Below are 21,524 nucleotides of genomic sequence, written 5' to 3'. Positions count from 1 at the left end.
TTGTATGCTTGGGACCAGACAAGGATTTTTCTAAAGAAAAAAATTAAATTTATATGATTAATGATGTATATGCAACATATTATGTTTCTGTGTAATTCTGAGTCATTTTTCTTCAAACTTCTAATTACACATGGCACAGAAATGTCTCAGGAAACTGAAGCTACAGCTCTGAGGTTTTGAGCACTTGTTACTACTATATAAGTGCAGGTTCAATTCTGAGCACTCATATGATTTCACAACCATCTGTTACTTCAGTACCAGAGACTATATTGCTGTTTCTGGAGTTATGAATCTACCTCCTGAGACAACACTGCAGACAGTAGTACATAATTGAACTGCTCACACACACCATTTCTTTCAAGGTAGAACATTTGCATTCTACTTTGGTAAAATATGTCCATATAGGCAGGTAAGTAACCTGAATCCTACATGATAACCACAGTAACACACACACACACACACACACACAAAAAAAAACTAGTTAAGCACTACATAAACGTACGTTCAAGGGTTCTTTCACATTACAATTTCCTGTTCTACAAAGAAGAACTTAGGATTTATTGGATATAGTATTTAAATATAAAATAAGTCACACTGATAAATGAATACTTACTCTGGGAAATATAAAATGCATTCAGAAGTGATATTACAAAGTCATTGAAATACAATCCAGTTCAGTTTTTAATTATCAAAATGTATATATCTAAAATTTAAAAAGAATGTTCTCTACTCCAACTTGTTGAGAGAGAAGAAATTTGCAATGGCAGCAATATGAAGAAGTTGAATAATTTATAAGAACAACCTCTCATAGAACCAATTCCCCAGGGTTCAATTATCCCTTGTAGTAAGTTATTTGGATTATGAATAAACCCTATCTTCCTGTTCTAAAACCCTAAATCCTAAAGCAGGGGTTCTGTCTGCTTTCCATAGTCATCAGGAACTCAAATCATCCAAGAATGGTGAACCAAAGGACTCATTAATTATTTTACTTGTGCTAAATATCTTTATTTTTAACTCTCTGTGATTATTTGAATGTAAATAGTAATGACTGCTGATAAGGGTAATTATCAGCAGGGATGCAGCATCTATGAGTTTATCCAATGCTAAGTAGTCAGTCCTGAAACTGTATACATACAAGCAACACTAAATCAACTTAGAGGTTATATTTGTATATTTATATTTTCCCACGTTAGAGTAATGGGAGTTATAATTTTATTAATTTGGACGACTTTAATTAAATTTAAGGGGAGGATCCAGGAAAACATCAGAGGCAGGATAAGAGAAGTAGCTCACTGTGTTCTTCTCATCCTCTTCTTATCTAAACATGAGCATGAAAAATTCACCTTTTCCATACAAAGTGAACATTTTCCTGGGTGTTTCTTGAAGAAGAAAGAAGCATGAGATGTTCTTTCTGTTATCAGCTTTTAATGGTTCTGGAACTAGTAGCTACTGTCCTTGCTTGCTGGGGCCACAAAATGGATTTTTTTCCTGGCATGAGCCCTGTTGCTTCATCTTTATTAAATCTTTAAGATCATTTTTGTTCTCATGCATTATTCAATCCTCTTAAGACCAGACAACAGAGAAAAAGGTTACTTTACAGCTATGACTCCAATTTCAACCAGAGGGATGCATGATACATATTTAATGCACATTACAGTCATATAAAAGTAGTCACAATGACTATTTTATATTTTGATAAATGTTTCGGGTGTTTCTGGATTGCTGTAGTTAGAAATTATAGGGACAAATGAATCACTTTCCATCTGTCCTGGCACAGTTGAGAGTCATATGACCACCAAATGCAATCAATATTGACAATATGACAGACAAATTAAAGTTTGACCCTGTTGCTTAAGAATGACTTTCTTTTCTCTTCCTTTGTATTGACATCACCCAGAACCAGAAGAGCAAAGATTGAACATCCAACACCAAGTCTTACAATCTCTGGCACAGGCAGGAATGCAAGTGAAGGAAACTAGTGTGATTGGTAGGGGTAATAGTTGAGAAACTATCGACAACCTACAAACATTGTGGAGATGTTCATATTCTATGAACAGAAATCAGCAGCGCTTTTTCAGAGATACATATTTAGAATCTCACAAAGTATATCTTCAGGGTTTCATATTAACCAGAAAGCAGAATGTACACGTGTTCCTTCAGAAGAGAAGATACACAGCTGTGGATAGATGGCACATGGACATAGATGCAGAGACAATATGAGCAAAGAGAGCACCTAAATGAACGAGTGTGTATGTCTCTAACAATGTTAATGAAATTCTCTATTGCAAAAGAAAATGAACAATTTATTTCTGTGAAGATTGAAATCTAGCAAAGCTATGTTATAGTAATCTATAGATATATAAACAAGTAGCTACTGAGGTAACTCCACAGAGGGACTAGAGACTGACAAGCATTTACTGCAGAAAATAGGGACAAAAACATCAGAAAGAACTTCATTGAAAAAACAGTTAAACAATATGTGGAAATCTGATAGGAATGACTTGCACTTATAAGGATAATCTTTTTATCATATTGTTGGCTTACAGCTATAAATTGTTTCAAGTTAAACAGATCCAGTCTTAATATAATAACCGATATTGGTGATATCTCCTTAATTTTGTATGGAATATATTTTTCTAAGTACAAACAATGAAATAAGATGATATAAGAGTCATTTGTATATGTTAACAAATAATATGCTGTGCTGGAAATATGACACAGCAGATAAGTGCTCTGATGTTCTTACAGATGACCTCAGCAAAACTTCTATTACTCTCATAATACCAAACAATGATCTGTTAACATTATAATATTAAAACAGACAAAGGATGGGGCATGTCATAAGACAACTCTAAAATCTACTCACGGATGAGAGGATTGAAATAGAATGAGTTTTACACAAAACTAGCTGTATACTAATAGGTCTAAAAAAATCAAATTACTGTTTATTTGCAAATACTAGGCAATGGTCATTAAAAAGTAAAGGAGCAGAGGCTCTCTGATGGAAATGCATGTTCAATAACAGATGAACACTAAGCCCTCCTAATGGAAATTTGGCATTTCCATCAAGATAATATGTATAAAGATTCAATCAGATTAATAAAATCATTTGAAAGATCGATCTTGGAGTAATAATATGAGATATATCACTGAAAAATTATAAGTTAACAAATACAAAAATCTTATAAAGAAAGAACTGACCTACTATGGCTAGAAAATTTCAGACACATAAATAAGTACCATATTATATGGCAATTCTACCTTTGCTAAAATAGCTACCGTGTACCATGTTGACTTTATAGAATAAAAGCAATACGCCTGTCCAGTTTTAGTATTCATTTTTATTAATTCAGCAAAATTAAATGTAATATCTATCTTATAAGGTAGTGTTCACTGTTTTACTATTTGTCATTTGTGAGAAACAGAAATTAAAATAAAAAATGACAGAAAGCAATTCGGTAACTTAAAACGTCCATTGGTTTAAAGAGCAAAAGCACAGCAAACCTATCAACTTACTTCAAGAACACTTCCTTCTTAACAACTTTCCTTATTGCTCTTTTCACATCTTTGTTTCTGAGGCTATAGATTAAGGGGTTCAACATTGGGCTTACAAAGATATAAAAGACAGCCACAATTTTACCCTGCTCTACAGACTTCTCAGAAGGAGGCCTGAGGTACATACAAAACAAAGTCCCATAAAAAACAGTGACAGCTACCAGATGGGACCCACAGGTAGAGAAGGCCTTGCGCCTCCCCTCTGCAGAACGGATTCTCAGGATGGCTGCAAAGATGAAAATGTAGGAGATGAGGATGATAGTGAGAGAACAGGTGAGGTTGGACCCTGCCACTACAAACATGGCAGTTTCTTTAACATAAGTATCTGAGCAAGCAAGGACCATGAGTGGGGGATCTGCACAGTAGAAGTGATTGATCTCATTGGGTCCACAAAAGGTTAGACGAAGCATCAGGATGGTCTGTGCCAGGCCATTTGCAAATCCGTAAATGTATGGTACAGCTACCAGAGAAAGGCATACACTTCTGGACATTTTGCTTGTGTATAACAAAGGTTTACAGATGGCCATGTAGCGATCGTAAGCCATCACTGTGAGCATATAGTAATCGGTGATTACCAGGGCAATAAAGAAGTGGAACTGTATGAAGCAGCCTATGAAGGAAATGGTTTTTCTCTTGGATAAAAAGTTAACCAACATCTGAGGCGTAACATTAGTGGCATAACAGAGATCTACAAAGGAGAGATGGCTGAGAAAGAAGTACATGGGTGTGTGAAGCTTGCTGTCACTTCTGATTAAGAAGATCATGCTCACGTTACCAATCACTGTGATGAGGTAGATGAGAAGGAAAACCACAAAGAGCACAGGCTGAAGCTCTGCTCGATCTGTCAATCCCAGCAAAATAAACTCAGTCACTGCTGTATAGTTTTTCTTTGACATTTTGTATAACTGACATCAAACAAGGCCTATAAATTAAACACAATCATATTTGAATTAATTTTTCATTTATTCATTATCTCCTTGATGTTACCTGGTATATTTTCCCTCTATTCTCAAACTAAGATAAGTAACATAAAGACATGGCCTAATACTTGTTTAATTCATGTTATAATTATTTAAGAGAAATGGTAATAGGTAAAGAAAAGATAGATTATCTGTAGATAGATAATAAGTATATGTTACAATGATCAGTAAATAGACAATAGCTAGATGGGTACATAAATTATATAGAAAGATAGACTGATAGATGATAGATAGATAGATAGATAAATAGATGATACATAAATGATAGATTATAAATAAATAATAGATAAATGAGAGAAAGACACATGGTGGGTCATAGAGTAGATAGATATATAGGTAGGTAAGTAGATAGATAGATAGATAGATAGATAGATAGATAGATAGATAGATAGATAGATAGATGATAGCTAGACAGACAGACATATAGAGATAGATAGATAACTAGTGGATGATAGAAAATGTAACTTTTAAAATGATATTCTAATGTTTTTCCTGCAAGTAGTTATCACATTGCTTATGGTTTCTTGGAACATATGGATGTAAAAGTTATATGTAAGTTTAGGTAATTTAAGCCATATAAACAGTGTAGAGACTCACTAAATCAAGATCTCTTCACATGACCTTCTTAATACCCATGGAGTTTTTTTCAGCTATGATTCTCCCCGCTCTCATCCACCCAAAGTAACACTTTATCAATGATATGTCTTAATTTTTAGTACACTGTTCAAATTTTCATTTGCTCAGTACATTTTGCTTATGTAGAAAGTAATTCATGTGAAACAATAAAATGTACCTTATCCATTTCATGTATAAAAAAGTATATCTGTGACTATATTAATCAGAAATAAACACACATGTTAATGTACTTAAGAACATACCTTGGTAGTCTTCAGTGTTCATGATGTGCTGATGTTGAGGGCAAGCAAACACTGCCTATCTGAAACCTCTGGTGAAACAGAAGGAAACAATGTGATCACGTATAGAAGGGAATACTGACTTTGCCATGGCACTGCAGATTATAATTATCAATTGTTTTAATAAATGTAGAAGACTCAATGTAGGTTCCCTACTATAAATCATCATAAATAATAGCCATATTGACTGCATAATGAGGTAGCACATATGCTCTCCTGAATTACGTATCTTACTATTTAGGCAGAGTGAATGTTAATGTAGAAACCGTCACAAAAATTGATATCCTCATTAAGTGATACACACATTGATGATGTTGTAGGATCTGCTCCTTATTTGTAAGGAAAATACCAACAGAAGCAAGTCACTTTGTAAGGTGTTTGTGAATTGATATATAAAATTTATTTATTCAATTCTGTACTTGGAAATTATGATGATAAGATACAAAACAAAATTCTTAACTAAAAAGTCTAATGATTTTGTGCTTTTCTTATTTAATGATTATATTTGCTACTTACACAAGGTATTTGCAATACTAAAATGGTATTTTAATGTATTTATTCATTGAAATACTAAAATTCAAAATAATCAATATCTTCCCTGATTTTTCGTTACTATAAGGAAAATGAAGTAATAAAAGTTATGAGAGTTCTGAATTATATACTTATTCTTTTAGGAAGAAGGCCTTAATTTTGAGACAAACAATATTCACATGGCTTAATACAACATACCTGAATGTATATACATTGGAGCATGCCAGGACTAGCAATGTTGAAATTTACTGTACCTTAAAAATATCTCCTACTTGTGCTATCTCCTTGAATTAATCTTCTAAATTAATTAGAGAATTTACCTTAATTGAATATACCTCTGATTAATTTTAAATACTCAGTACAGTTTATAAATGTAAGTATCCATTTTTTAGCCAAATGGTTGGGCAGTACTCATTTATGATAGTGTAATATTGTAAAGTGAAAAGTAATCCTAAAGATTACTGACTGCCACTTCTGATAAAGCACATAAAAACAAGCATATAAATACTGAGAGTCAGGAGAATGCAAACACTCCTAGATGTGTGTACTTCACTACCTGAGTCTTAGAGCCTCTTGTTCCTGATTGTATGTTTTCAGTGACAACATACAATATAATAACATCATTGTGTCTTCATTTTATAACTCATAAAATTATTTCATATATAAATCAATTTTACGTGAAGAAGTTAGTTGAGGAAAATGTAACATATGACAAATACCTAAAATGTTTGATGAAGCTACAATAATCATGATGGAGATAAGAAAGTGTGAGTGAGATTCAAAGCAGAGATTCTTTAAGAACCAAGGCTGTGGTTGTTTTATGGTTATAGATGCATCAACACCTGGATAAGTGTTTTTCTATAGATGCAGACAATGATATTGATAGCTGATAATGTGTTCTTCTTTACTATTATGCAAATATACACCTTTAGGCCATGTATTTATCTGTGAGTAGCTTGGCTAGAGAAGAGTAGTAATAGTTCAACAATTGACTGTTAATTCATAAATCTATGTTACAAATTGACTTATTTTATAAATTAAAATGTTTATTTCTTTTTCAAACTTTAAATGAACTATAGATATCCTACCTGAAGAAGCAGAGTATGTTCACCATCATGGCATTCAAATGCAGACAATCAAGATTTTATTGAGAAAATTATTTGAGAGGGACCAAATCCCAATGGTTCTGTTATTTCTTGCAAGGAGTGATTAGTATTATAAATATGCTCTGAGTATGATAAACTAATTGATGACTTGAGTTTAACTGCTCAAATCATAGAGGAATCAAATCTCAAAGGAAAGGTAAAGCAATTGGATTTATGATATTTTTGATTAGAATAAATGGTTTCTATACTTTTGTCTTGGAAAAGCCCCACTTCCCTTGTTTGCCATCTCTAAAATATAGTCACAAACAGGAGAAACAGAAAGTTTGAGTCTGAAAAACCCAAACATCAGCTTTTTTTAAAAAAAGTTTGAGCTATCTATTGATTAGAAATTGGTATTTCCCTTTTTGGTGACAATAAAGAATTTAATATTTTACAGATAATATGAATGACCCAGGATACACTTTCCTGCCTTTCCCCCACCAGCAATTAACAAATGCCTAGTGGAGTTCCTTTGACCTTCAGGTTTACTCTTTTTATTTTTGCTAATGAAAGAAACCAGTAATAAGTTGATTAAAGGGAGGAAAAATAATTCCTCTATGGTTCTTTTCATTCCATTTCTGGTCCACAGTAAGCATGCCTGCATAGTCAAAGAGTTCCTAAAAACTCAAAACTAGATATTTGTCAAAGAAGACAATGCACAAGATGCTTTTCTGTGTTGTTGTTGTTGTTTCTTTTGTTTTGCATTGTTGCTTCTTGGGACAGTTGGTTTGGGTTCCAGAATACATTGCACCACACACAATTACAGTGGGAGACTTGAACATCCCACTCTCATCAAAGACAGATAATGGAAACAGAAACACAATGAAACTAACAGAAGTTACTAACCAAAAGGATTTAACTGATATGTGTAGAACATTGATCTTAAAACAAAAGAATATACCTTTTTTTCTCAGTACCTCATGATACCTTTTCCAAAATTGGCCATGTAATCATTATGAAACAGGCCTAAAGAGATAGATGAAGATAGAAATAATCTCATGCATCCTATCAGATCACCAGATGGCTTTAGTTCTGAATTTTCTCAGACCTTCAAAGAATGCTTAATACCAATAATCTTCAAACTATTTCACAAAATATAAACAAAAGGAACTCCACCCAAATTGTTCTATGAAGCCACAATTACACTTATATCAAAACCACACAAAGACCATACCAAAAACAAAACAAAAAAAAAAAAAAAAACAAAAAAAAAAAAAACTTCAGAACAGTTTCACTTATTAGTATCAATGCAAAAATACTCAATAAAATTCTCAAAAATGAAATCCAAGAACATATCAAATGAACATTCAGCATGATAAAGTAGGCTTCATCCTAGGTATGCAGGGATGGTTCAATATATGGGAATCTACCAAGATAACCTACTATATAATCAAACTAAAAAAAAACAAATAATTATTTTATTAAATGATGAAAAAGCATTTAACAAAATTCAACACCTGTTATGGTAAAAGTTTTTAAAATATAAACAAAGACCCATACCTACCCATAGTAAAAGCAATATATAGCAAAATAATAGCCAACATCAAAGTAAATGGAGATAAACTTAAAGCAATATCAGTAAAATCAAGGACAAGACAAGACTGCCCACTCTCTCTCTACCTAGTCAATATAGTACTGAAAATACTAGCCAGAGTAGTTAGACAACAAAAGGAGGTCAACAGGATACAATTTGGAAATGAAGAAGTCAAAATAACACTACTCGCAGATGATATAATAGTATATTAAGTGACCCCAAAAACTCCACCAGAGAATTCCTAAACCTAATAACTAACTTCAGCAAAGTGGCTGGATGCAAAGTTAACTCCAACAAATAAATAGCCTTCCTCTACTCAAAGGATAAACAGGCTGAGAAAGAAATTAAGGAAATGCCACCATTCACAATAGTCACAAATAACAAAAAGTACCTTGGTGTGACTCTAACCAAGCAAGAGAAAGATCTGTACGGCAAGAACTTCAAATCCATAAAGAGAGAAATCAGAAAATGGAATGATCTCCCATGCTCATGGATTGGCAGGATTAATATAGTAAAAGTGACCATCTTGCTGAAAACAAACTATAGGCTCAATGTAATCCTGATCAAAATTCCCACTTAATTTTTATAGAGTTAGAAAGTTATAAATATCAATTTCCAAATTCATTTTGAACAACAAAAAACCCAGGATATCAGAAACTATTCTCAACAATAAAATAGCTTCTGAGGGAATCACCATTCCTGACCTCAAGCTGAATTACAGATCAGTAGTGATAAAAAAAACTGTATGTCATTGTTACATTGTCGGGCAGGTAAATCCATGGGATAGAATTGAGACCCAGAAATGAACCCAAACAGCTATGGTCAGTTCATCCTTGACAAAGGAGCTTAAACTATACAGTGGAAAAAATAAAACATTAAAAAAAATGTACCAATTCAATTGGCAGTCAGCATGTAGAAGAATGCACATTGATCATCTGCCAATGAATTTCACTGTTATTGTTTTTAATGCATGATTAGTACACCATTGTGTAATTGTACCTCACTTTCTGTATCTATTCCTCTGTTGAAAGACATCTGGGTTCTTTCCAGTTTCTAGCTATTGTAAACAAGGCTGCTATAAACCTGTGGGAGCATGTATCCTTGTAATATGTTGGAGCATCATTTGGGTAAATGCCCAGGAGTGGTATAACAGGATCCTCAGGTAGTACTATGTCCAATTTTCTAAGGAATATCTAGACTGATTTCCATAGTAACCAGTTGTATCACTTTGCAATCCCACCTGCAATGGAATAGTGTTCTTCTCTCTCCACATCCTTGCCAACATCTGCTGTCAACTGAGTTTTTGATCTTAACCATTCTGACTGGTGTGAGATGAAATCTCAGGGTTCTTTTGATTTGCATTTCCTTGATGACTATAGATGTTGAAAGTTTTTTTCAGGTACTTCTCAGGCATTTCATAGATCAGGAATTCAAGGCCAATATCTAAGCATAGTAAAAGCAATATACAGCAAACCAGCAACCAACATCCATCTAAATGGAGAGAAACTTGAAGTAATCCTTCTAAAATCAGGAAGTAGACAAGAATGCCCGCTCACTTCCTACCTATTCAATATAGTACTGGAAGTCCTAGCCAGAGCAATTAGACATCAAAAGTAGTTCAAAGGGATAAATATTGGAAAGGAAGAAGTAAAGATACCACTATTTGCAGATAGTATGATAGTATACTTGTGACCCTAGAAATTCCACCAAAGAATTCCTAAACCTGATAAACAACTTCAGCAAAGTGTCTGGATATAAAATTAACTCAAACAAATTGGTATGTTTTCTCTACTCAAAATATAAATATGCTGAGAAAGAAATTAAGAAAATGGCACCATTCATAATATTCACAAATAATATAAAATACCTTGATTTGACTCTAATCAAACAAGTGAAAGATCTGTATGACAAGGACTTTAAGTCTCTGAAGAAAGAAATGGAAAAAGATCTCAGAAAATGGAAAAATCTCCCATGACCATGGATTGGCAGGATTAATATAGTAAAAATGGCCATTTTGCCAGAAAGCAATCTATATTCAATGCAACTCCCATCAAAATTCTAACTCAATTCTTCAAAGAGTTAAAAAGAGCAATTAGCAAATTTGTTCAGAATAACAAAAGCAAGAACAAAAACAGGATAGTGAAATCTATTCTCAGCAATAAAAGAATTTTCTGAAGAAATCACCATCCCTGACCTCAAGCTGTATTACAGAGCTATAGCAATATAAACTGTATGGTATTGGTACAGAGACAGGAAGATCAATGGGATAGAGTTGAAGATGCAGAAATGAACCTGCATGGTCACTTGATATTTGACAAAGGAACAAAACCATCCTGTGGAAAAAGATAGCATTTTCAACAAATGGTGCTGATTCAACTGGCAGTCACCATGTAGAAGAAGGAAAACTGATCCATTCTTTTGGTTTTGTACGAAGCTCAAGTCAAAGAGGATCAAGGACCTCTACATAAAACTAGATACACTGAATCTAAAAGAGGAGAAAGGAGAAGAGCACTGTGGAAAATTTCCTGAACAGAACACCAATGGCCTAAGATCAAAAATCAACAAATTGGACCTCATAAAATTTAAAAGCTTCTGTAAGGCAAAGGACACTATCATTGGGACAAAATTGCAGCCAATATATTGGGAAAAGATCTTTGCCAATTCTACATCCAGTAGAGAGCTAATATCTAATATATACAAAAAACTCAAGAAGTTTATCTCCAAAGAAACAAGTAGACCCATTAAAAATTGGGGAAAAAGCTAAGCAAGATATTTCATACTGGCATTTTCTACTCTGAGCCTATTCACTGTCAGTTTTTCCTCCTTTTCCTCATCCATCTCTAATTTGCCTACATTTCAAAATTAGACACTTTCTATTTTCATCGCATAAATGTTTGTGTGTGTGTTTGTAGACTATATCAAATATGAAAGGCATATTTAGTATTTAAAATATTGGAACTGATTATTTTTTATTGAGTTGGAAAGAGCAATGTGCAATTTCATCTGGATTAACAAAAGACCTAGAATAGTGAAAATCCATCCTCAACAACAAGAAAATATCTGTGGAAATCACTATCCCCAACCTCAAGTTATATTTCAAGGAAATTGTGCTAAAAACTGCATGGAACTGGTACAGAAATAGGCATGTGGATCAATGGATAGAATATAAGATCCAGAAATGAGCCCTCACATATATGGTCACCTGATTTTTGACAAAGGAGCTGTAAACATTCAATGGAAAAAGGACAGCCTCTTCAACAAATGGTGTAGGTCCAACTGGCACTCAGCATGCAGAAGAATGAAAATAGACCCTTTCTTATCTCCTTGTAAAAAAGTGTCAACAATTGGTCATTTAGAATAAAGTTCATGAGCAAATTCAACTCAAGTGTTTAGTAATTCAAAAAAGCGTTCGGATTTGCTAAAGAGATATCTCAGTGTTCAAAGGAACATGTACTTGTAGAAGACTCATTATCTTCTGGCATTTTTTAAAAGTTCTTTTCTGATACAATACATGCAAAGCACAGTTTTCTCTTCCTCTACTCTTTTCAATCCCCTTTTTACCTCCCTATTCCCTCATATCCACCCCTTCTTCATTTACCTTCAGAAATGAACAGCCTCCTACGGATACCAATTAAACATGATGTAACAAGTTATAATAAATACTAGGCACTCAAGAATGGATTAAAAACTCAGAATGGCAATAAGGGTCCCATGATCAAGAGAAATAGTCAGACACAACCTACCTCTCACGGCTAAGAGTCCAGTAAGAACATCAAGCAACACAACCATAATTTATATTCAGAAGACCTAACACAGATACCTACAGGCTTCTATAATTGTTGCTTTAGTTTCTGTGAGCCTATATGAGCACTCCATAGTTGCTTCTGTGGGCTCTGTTCTCATGATGTCCTTGAACCCTCTGACTCCTACAATCCTTCCTCTCCTTCTGCATGGTTCCCCAAACTTAGCCTAATGATTGGCTGTTGATCTCTGCATTTACTCTCATCAGTTACTGCATGAAGCCTCTCTGATGAAAATTGTGCTAGGCTCCTACTTGTGAGTACAGCAGAATAACATTAGGAATCATTGCATTGACTTTATATTAGTTTTTGGTACTTTCCTATTCTACAAGCTATCTATCCCTTGGTTCCTGGCCATACAGGCAGTGTCAGGAATGGGCTCCCTTTTAAGACATGTGCCTCACATTGGACTAGTCATTGGTTGGCCACGCCTATAAGTTCTGCTCCACAATTAACCCAGCACATCTTGAAGAAAGAGCAAATTGGAAGTTGAACCTTGTGTGGCTAGATTGGTGTCTCAGTCTTTTGCTGGAAGTCTTGTCTGGATACAGAAGGTTGCTAGTTTAGTCTCTATCCCCCATTACTAGGAATCTTTGCTAGTGTTACCCTTGTAGTTTCCAGGGAGTGTTCATTGCCCTATGTTTAGACATTGTCCCACAAATTCCAGACACTTCTAGTACTTTCTTTCTCCATCACTCATGAAAATATTTTCTACTTCTCCGTCTGAAGGAGATACATGTATCTCCCACTTGAACCTTAGCCTTTCTGGGGATGTTTGCATGATATTAGTCCCAGTTGATCTCTGTGACTTCCATGCCAGCCAGATCTACAGGATGAGTTCCAGGACAGCCAGGCCTATGGAGAGATACAGTGTCTATAAAAACAGAACAAGACTTCTAGTTTTTTTACAGTCAAACAGTTATGGACCTCTGGGTTCTCCCTCCCACAGTTTCTTATGCTATTCCTCCTCCCCCTTGTCTTTAAGAAAATGCTCTACCCTTCAAAGACTCTCTACTTCCTGGCACCTCAAGTCTCTAAAAAGTTAGGTGAGTCTTCACCCACTAAGGCCAGACCAGGCAGTCCTCTCCTTTGTATACATTGTGGCTTCGGACTAGTTTGTGTGTGCTTCTGATTGGTGGCTCAGTGTCTGTCAGATCTAAATAGTCCAGATTAGTTGGGACTGCTGGCCTTCCTATGGCATTGCCCTCCTCCTCAGCTTCTTCCAGTTTTTCACTAATTAAAACACAGGGGCATCTGTTTCCAGTGCAATGTTAAGAGTGTAAGTAAACAAAACAAACACAAAAACAAACAAAAATTTTCCATCCCAGGCTAAAACAGTCCTATCTGGGGTAACTTCAGATGCTGTCTGAGAAGTGTGTCTGGTAATGACAATACAGCTCTTTCCTTATTTGTACAGTAGGTTACTGTTTTCCATGTTTTCTCATCTGAAAATAATTTGGGCATATCATCAAAACAATGGAATGATTTGCAAGGATAGTTTCTATCCTGGCAGACAGCTTCTGTTGAATCAATTATGACTTAAAACATCTCAAACATGGAAAAACAAACAATTCTTTGGGAAATAAATACCCATTTTTAAAACGTTTTCATTCTATCTTCTAATGTGCCTTATTTTTGTTTCCCACTGTCACCCATCATAAGTACTTTACAAGGTCATGTGTCTCTTTTGGGTAGATATGCTTTTAAACACTCTTAGCCACCAAAGTCTTCATGGGGATCATAGACTTAAGGAGTCTGCTATGTGAAGTTATATATAAGTATAACCAGTATAAGCTCACAATTTCCCTTCCTCATATGTGAAATTTGGAAATTTGCAGAGAATACTATCAATAACAAAAGAACAATTCAGAACTGTTAAAATAATCTGAATCTGAAAAATCACTTTGCTGTGATACCCAACAAATTGTTGCATGGCCAAAGTATCTACTGGGGTACTTTGAGACATTATTTATTTTATTAATCATTCCATTCATGCGTATTCTAAAGGATATCCAACTTCCCAGTTACAACTCCATAAAACCCCATCCCATATCTTTCCATTCTCACTTCCCCTTTGCCTCTATGAGGGTGGTCCCCATGTACTCACTCACTGCTCCAGCATCCCCCTATGCTGGGACATCAAACTTTCACAGGACCATTGGCCTCCCATCTTATTGCTGTCAGGCAATGCCATCCTCTGCTACATATGTATCTGGAGCACTGGATCCCTTCCTGTACTCTTGGTTGGTGGTCTAGTCTCTGGGAGCAAAGGGTGGTTCAGCCAACATTGTTCTCTGTACGTTGCTGCAATTCCCCTTGGCTCCTCCAGTCCTCTGTCAGCTCCTTTACCTGGGTTGGTGAGCTTAGTCTGATTGGCTTCAAGCATTCACACCTGCATTGGTAAGTTTCTCCTAAGGAGCAGCCACACCAGGTTCTTGTCAGCAAGCACCTCTTGACCACAGCAACAGTATGGCCAGTATGTCAGTTTTGTTGTCTGCAGATAGCATTGATCCCCAGGTAGGGCAGTCTTTGGATGGCACCCTTTTCAGTCTCGGCTCTATTTTTTTTGTCCCTATTTTTCCTTTGGACAAGAACATTTCTGGGTTAAAATTTTCGAGTTGGGTTGGTGCCCCCATCCCTAGATCAGGGGCTGAGCCTATCTGCTGGAGGTGGTGTCTATAGGTTCAAGCTCCCTCTTTGCGCATTTTGGCTAAAGTCTTCCCTGTTGGATCCTGGAAGACTTTCCTTCCCTGGTGTCTGGGACCTTCCAGTCATTACCCCCAATTCCTCACTCCTTCACACAAATATATTGTTATTCAATTTCCTGACCCACCAGTACCTGACACTGCCCACTTATTTGCTCCCTCCTCTCTCCCTCCCAGATCCACCTCTACCTCCACCTCAGGTAATCTTCCTGTTCCTCCCTCAGTGTGGGGCTGAAGCATCAACACACTGGTCTTCCTTCCTTCTAAGTTTCATATGGTCTGTGGTGAATCATGGGCTGTAAGCGAGTGGGCTAATATTTATTTATCAGTGAGTACATACCATGTGTGTTCTTTTGTGTCTGGGTTACCTCATTCAGCATAATATTTTCTAGTTCCATCCATTTGCCTGTGAGTTTCATGAAGTCATAATTTTTAATTGCTGAGTAGTATTCCATTGTGTAAATGTACCACATTTTCTGTATACATTCTTCTATTGAGAGACATTTAGGTTGTTTCCAGCTTCTGGCTATTATAAATAGGGCTTCTATGAACATAGTGGAGTATGTATCCTTCTTATATGTTGGAACATTCTTTTAGGGTAAATGTCCAGTAATAGTTTAGCTAGGTCTTTAGATAGAACTATTTCCAGTTTTCTCAGGAACTGCCAGATTGATTTCGAAAGTGGGATATCTTGTCCTTAGATAAATTATACTACAGAAGTATACACACACACACACACACACACACACACACACACACACACACACACACACACTGTGTGTGTGTGTGTGTGGAGAGAGAGAGAGAGAGAGAGAGGAATTGTAATCTAGCAACATGGCTGTGAAGTGCCTAGGAAGCATTAGTGAACCCAAAACAAACAGTTAGGTTCTGATAGAATCACACCAAGGCCTTTATATGAATGAGCTCAAGCTTAGACTCTGCATTCCACTACATGCAGGACTCTGTCTACCACCAACATGCAGGATGGTTTTAGTGGAGAAGTCTTCCTAGCTTGACAAGCAAGCAATTGGAGAGCTACTATGGCCTTTAGCATAATTGGCTAGAGCTGGGAGACAAACTACAGACTTAATTTCTGCTTCTCTCTGCATTTGGTGCTGTTGAGCAGGGGTTTGGCTTGTTTGAGACTAACCCAGAAATCCTGGATTTGTTGGGGGAAATTAATCTGGAGACAAAGGTCTTGTTGGGGTTAACCTAGAAATTAGATCTAGGTTCTTGTTGGAGGGTCTAACTTGGAAAATGATGCTAGATACCGACCTGTTAATTTACCTGAGTTCAAACTTAGGTCAAGTTCTCTAAAATAGAGTCTGAACCCAAAAATTTGGTCTCTCACCTGCTCTGGCAAGGAATTACATACCTTCTCAGCTATGTGATCCACCTAGAAGGCAGACACTCCTTGGATTATAGTATGATCTAGCTGCAATACATTTGTATGCCCATAGTGCATACCTTTAAGGTAAAATTAGTACATAGAAGAAAGCAGCCATATTTGAAAGTGACATCTAGTTGAGGATGTCACAATGATAGGATAGACTCAGCTCCTGAGAACAGCACGGAAAGGAGAAAGTATCGACATCCATGAAATGGAAGTGAGTGCAGTGAGCATAGTAGAGAGGAGCTGAGTCTTTCCTGAGTTCTTGTCTTTCAGTACAGGTCAGCAGAGACAACTGAAAAGAGAGGCGAAGAAAGAGCCAGAAGATTAGAACAAATTGCCAGAGTTAGTTTGAGTCCTAGCAGAGCAATTCAATCAGAAGATAATAGATACCAGATATATTCAGTTAGCTCAGAGAAGAGTTTGAGCCAGAAGAGCTGAGTTGAACCACTAAACCAGAGTTTAGAAAGAATTAGAGTGAGCTTATTCAGCAGTAAGCCTCAGAGATGGCAATTATGTCTGGCTAATAAAAACAATTTTTCATATATGCATACACACACAAGAGTTAAAGTAGAGTTACCCTGTAGAACAACAACCCTGCTAGACATGTGTGGCCAACTTAAATGCACAGGGCCAAGACTGGGTTATTTCTTTTGAAGATGTTGGCCAGTGATGTTCCACAGAACTATAAGTATTACATAATACTGCTGTTGATCTGAGTTACCTTCTAAACTTTGATGATACAACTCTACTGAAGAAGATACCACATTCTTGAGTCACAGAACATGGAGAAATCTAGTTGATCCCTACCAGGAAGTCATCCTTGCTTTGCTTTTCCCTCCTCATTAGTATGCTTGTGCTAAAGGAACAGTCTTTATATTTACTTTCTCCCTTTTATCATCTTATATATTTTTTAAATGTCAAGCATTAATTTGGATTAAAATTTGGGAGAGGAAGATTATCTTAGTTCTGTAGTGCCAGGGAAATGTTAGTGGTCCCCTGAAGAAGAGACAGGAAACAATATGATGCAACCCACAACAAGATCTTTATTCTATTTGAGCCAGTTCAGTCCCCCTCTCCCAATGCAATGCCATTACACAGGATGGTTTTGATGGCAGGGGAGCCCTGAATATCTATCAGGCAAGGATTTATAGTAAGCAGCAAACAGGAAGTACATGTGCAAGCTTCTAATTAAAAAGGTACTGTGTCCTTTGGCATAATTGGCTGGTGCTGGGAATCATATCATATACTTAATTTCTGCTTTCCTCTGCATTGATTGTCATTAGGCAAGGGGTGGGCTTGGAACTTGGAGTGCAGGTGTGTTGGGGGAATAACATGGAAAACTGGTCTTTTTGAAGGCGTAACCTAGAAATACTGGTCTTATTAGAAATTATACTAGAAACTGGAGATAGGCTCAGGATTTGTTGACAGGGGCAGGGAACTTGAAAACTAATGCTAGGTACTAGCCTGTTAGTTTATCTAAATTCAAACTTAGGTCATGTGCTTTAAAATGGAGACTGAAGTTAAAAGATTTGGCCTCTCAGTTCCAGGAAAGTTAAACTTTTGCTGCAAAAGTACAATAAGTTCATAATCATAATAACCATATTATTTTATATCTAACCCATAAATTCAGAGCTTAAACAGATTTCAAATATTTATAGAGGAAATACTCTATTAACCAGCACGTCTCTGAAATTATAAATATATCTTTATATAACTCATTAATATTAATGTACCAAATATTCTAATTTATAATTGAGCTAATTATAATTAAACATTAAAATAACTTTTTATGCAATATTTATTAATTAAACACTAATTGAATATTCAAATCTATGCATACTTCAACCGAGATTACCAAGATATTTATTTTCTGAGTATTTACAGAGAATTAAGACGTGTAGAAAGGTTACAATAGGACACAAATCTATGAAATGGAGAGAAATTCAGAAAACAAAATTAAAAATCTTTGTAAGGGTTTTGTTAATAGAGTCATGGAAAAGTCTTCTCATACAAAGAAATATGAGAAGGTTATTAGCCCTGAAAACAACCTAAATACCTAAATACTTTTATATTTATTTTAAGATCATCCAGACATTTAATGATTAAATCATAAATTAAAATTCTTACCAATGGTGACATCCCCATTGAAAATAAATAACTCCAGGAGGAATCATATTGATTTCTCTGATGATTTCTTGATTACTTCTTAGGAAGCTCCATGTCCCCAAGGATAATTCTTGAGATATAAAGTCTTCCACTTTTGGTGATTCCCAGAAATTGTTGCCTTTCCACAGGTAAGTCTGACTGTCCCAGTGATCCAATCTCATAGGACATAGTGCTTGATTTCTTATTATTTTCATCTTTAAAAATTAAAAAAATAATTAGAGACCTTAAGAGTTGTTATGATGAAATAATAACATAAGCAGACAAACCCAGAGTCTCCTAAGCAGAGGTAGGCAGGACAACTGATCAAGTAGAAGGACAGACAGGTCCTGCAAGGAAAGAAGAGGGTAGATATCTCTGCTAAGGCCCCAATTTAGAGTCATTTTCTGTTCTGAGTTCTAGTTCCTCCACATAATAGTTTTTTTTAACTTACTTTGACTTTTCAAAACCCAAAACCATAAAATCTGGAACAGAAATGTATATTCCTGATGCAACATCCATTTAATTTTTTTTAAGTTTCTACTGAGGAAAGAAACACCAAGATAGTTGAGTAAATCTGAAAAAAGAAACTAATGGTGAAACTCTTTTTTTCTTCCACTCCAAGAAGTGCTTTTTGTGGAGGCTTAACCTGAAACATGATATATTGAACCCAGAATCTTCTAGGCAAGTGAATCATGGTTTAATCAAAGACATTGTATTTTTCCTGCTCTCTATGTATGTATGTATTATGTGTTTTATGTATGTAAGTTATGTATGTATGTGCATGCGTGTATTAGTGCATGCATGTGTGTGTGGGGGGGGGGGTTAAATATAAAACCCAATGATTCTGGCATTCATTATATAGCTCAGGATGGTATAAAACTAGTATCTTCTTGCCGTATCCTCCTAAGTGCTGATATTACAGGAATAAGCTTTCATACAAGGCTTATATGTCAGCTTTCTCAACACTGATACACATTTTAAACTTTAAGATGAATCATCTCTTAGTTAAAATTCTAAGACTTATTTTCTGAAGCTTGCAGTTGGCCTGTGCTGCTACTACCTGGACATCATACAGAGACTAAGTTCTTCTCACTAGGAGTAACTGAAGTACTTTCAGTGAAACTGGAATAATTTAATTATTATCTTATATTGAAGTAATTTTACGTCTTCTATTTTCTCATTCATATTCTACTTATAATGAAGACATTGCACTGAATGGACAGAGTATCTTTTAACAGTGAGATTTGCTCGTGTCCTGGTGTATCATAGTGTATCAAAAATTTCCTATTCAAGCATAATATGCACAAAAGAATACCATAGATCCCCCTTTGAAGTCTTTCATTTTCTGTTTTAGAATTCATAGAGAAAATTTTCATGTACATTTATTATAGAACATTTTACATTTTTGGAGATTTTCTAACATTTAACAAAATATTAGAATTCACAGACTAGAGCAACCACAAATACCAAAATTAAGGCACCTTGTGTCATTCACTAAAACTGTATTCAATGAAACAGGTTATCTCAACTATGCAAGTCAATTCTTGATCCATTATTATACAACACAATCACATAAAAATGTGCTAAGGATCTCATTCTTTTGTTGTTGTCCACTGTGGACAAGGCTATAACTCAAGCTCTAGACCTGCTTTCGGACCGACAGCCACTGGTCCAAAAGTGCATATAAGATTTTATTGAAATAAGAGAGTAGTTACATCTTAAAGGTTGTATATTCTGTCTCTCATGGATGTCTGAGATGTAATACAGTGAAAGAAGCTAGCTTATATTTTCCAAAAAGATTCGGTTTTAATATTTTTCTAGTAGTTTAGCAGGATATTTGTTAATTATTAATTACTAAGTCAATCACCATCAGAACTAGCTTTGTTGTTTAAATAAACCCCTATTGATTTTTTTCAAATACATTCTTTTCTCTATAGTCAATATTTGTAATTATTCATACCCTTTTAATGTCAGAGATGTAAGAAATGTAAATGCTAAGGAAAGAAAAGACAGAAAAGAAAAGAAAAGAAAAGAAAAGAAAAGAAAAGAAAAGAAGAAAAGAAAAAGATAGCCACCATGAATTAGAAAACTATCTCATTGGCTGTTTAGTCCTAGGAGGTTTGGGGGATCTGGTTGGTTGATACTGTTGCTCTTCCTGTGGAGTTGTAAACCACTTCAGCTCCTTGAGTCCTTTCCCTAACTCCCTAATTGGGGTCCCAGTGCTCAGTCCAATGGCTGTCTGTAAGCATCCACAACTGTATTTCTTAGATTATGGCAGATCCTCTCTAGAGACAGCTATATCAAGCTATGTCAACAAATACTTCTTGGTATTAACAATAGTGTCTGGATTTGGTGTCCATATATTGGATGGATCTCTATGTGGGGCAGTCTCTGCATGGCTTTTTCTTCAGTCTCTGCTCCATACTTTGTCTTTGTATTTCCTTTAGAAAGATGCAATTCTCAGTTAAAAATTTGGAGATGACAACCAAAGAGTACATATGGCGTGACCCATGGCTCCAGCTGCATATGAAGCAGAGGATGGCCTTATCTGGCATCCATAGAAAGAAAGGGTCTTGGTCCTGTGAAGCCTTGATGCCCCAGTATAAGGGAATGTCAGGGTGGTGAGGCGGGAATGGGTAGTAGGGGGAGCACCCTTATAGAAGCAGAGGTAAGAGAGATGAAATCGGGTGTTTGCAGAAAGGTAACCAGGAAAGGAGATAATATTCAAAATGTAAATAAATGAAATATGCAATAAAAATAAATGAATAAAAGGAAATTACCTCATTGATGCCAATAATGATTTATGTAATGTATGTTATGAT

The 21,524-nt window shown here is 35.6% G+C and overlaps 1 protein-coding gene across 1 annotated transcript; it reads right to left on the bottom strand.

The window, feature by feature from the left end:
- Window positions 1-3,512: 3,512 nt before the first annotated feature.
- On the bottom strand, window positions 3,513-4,451 carry LOC308429010 (olfactory receptor 5M5-like; the record flags this gene model as incomplete). Its single annotated transcript, XM_080927657.1, has 1 exon — window positions 3,513-4,451. The coding sequence occupies one exon, from the start codon at window positions 4,449-4,451 to the stop codon at window positions 3,513-3,515; it is 939 nt and encodes a 312-aa protein (XP_080783783.1).
- Window positions 4,452-21,524: the final 17,073 nt, after the last annotated feature.

This window comes from Micromys minutus (assembly GCF_963924665.1).
Source record: "Micromys minutus genome assembly, chromosome: 13".
Taxonomy (NCBI): Eukaryota; Metazoa; Chordata; class Mammalia; order Rodentia; family Muridae; genus Micromys; species Micromys minutus.
This window is presented reverse-complemented; position numbering and strand designations above follow the sequence as displayed.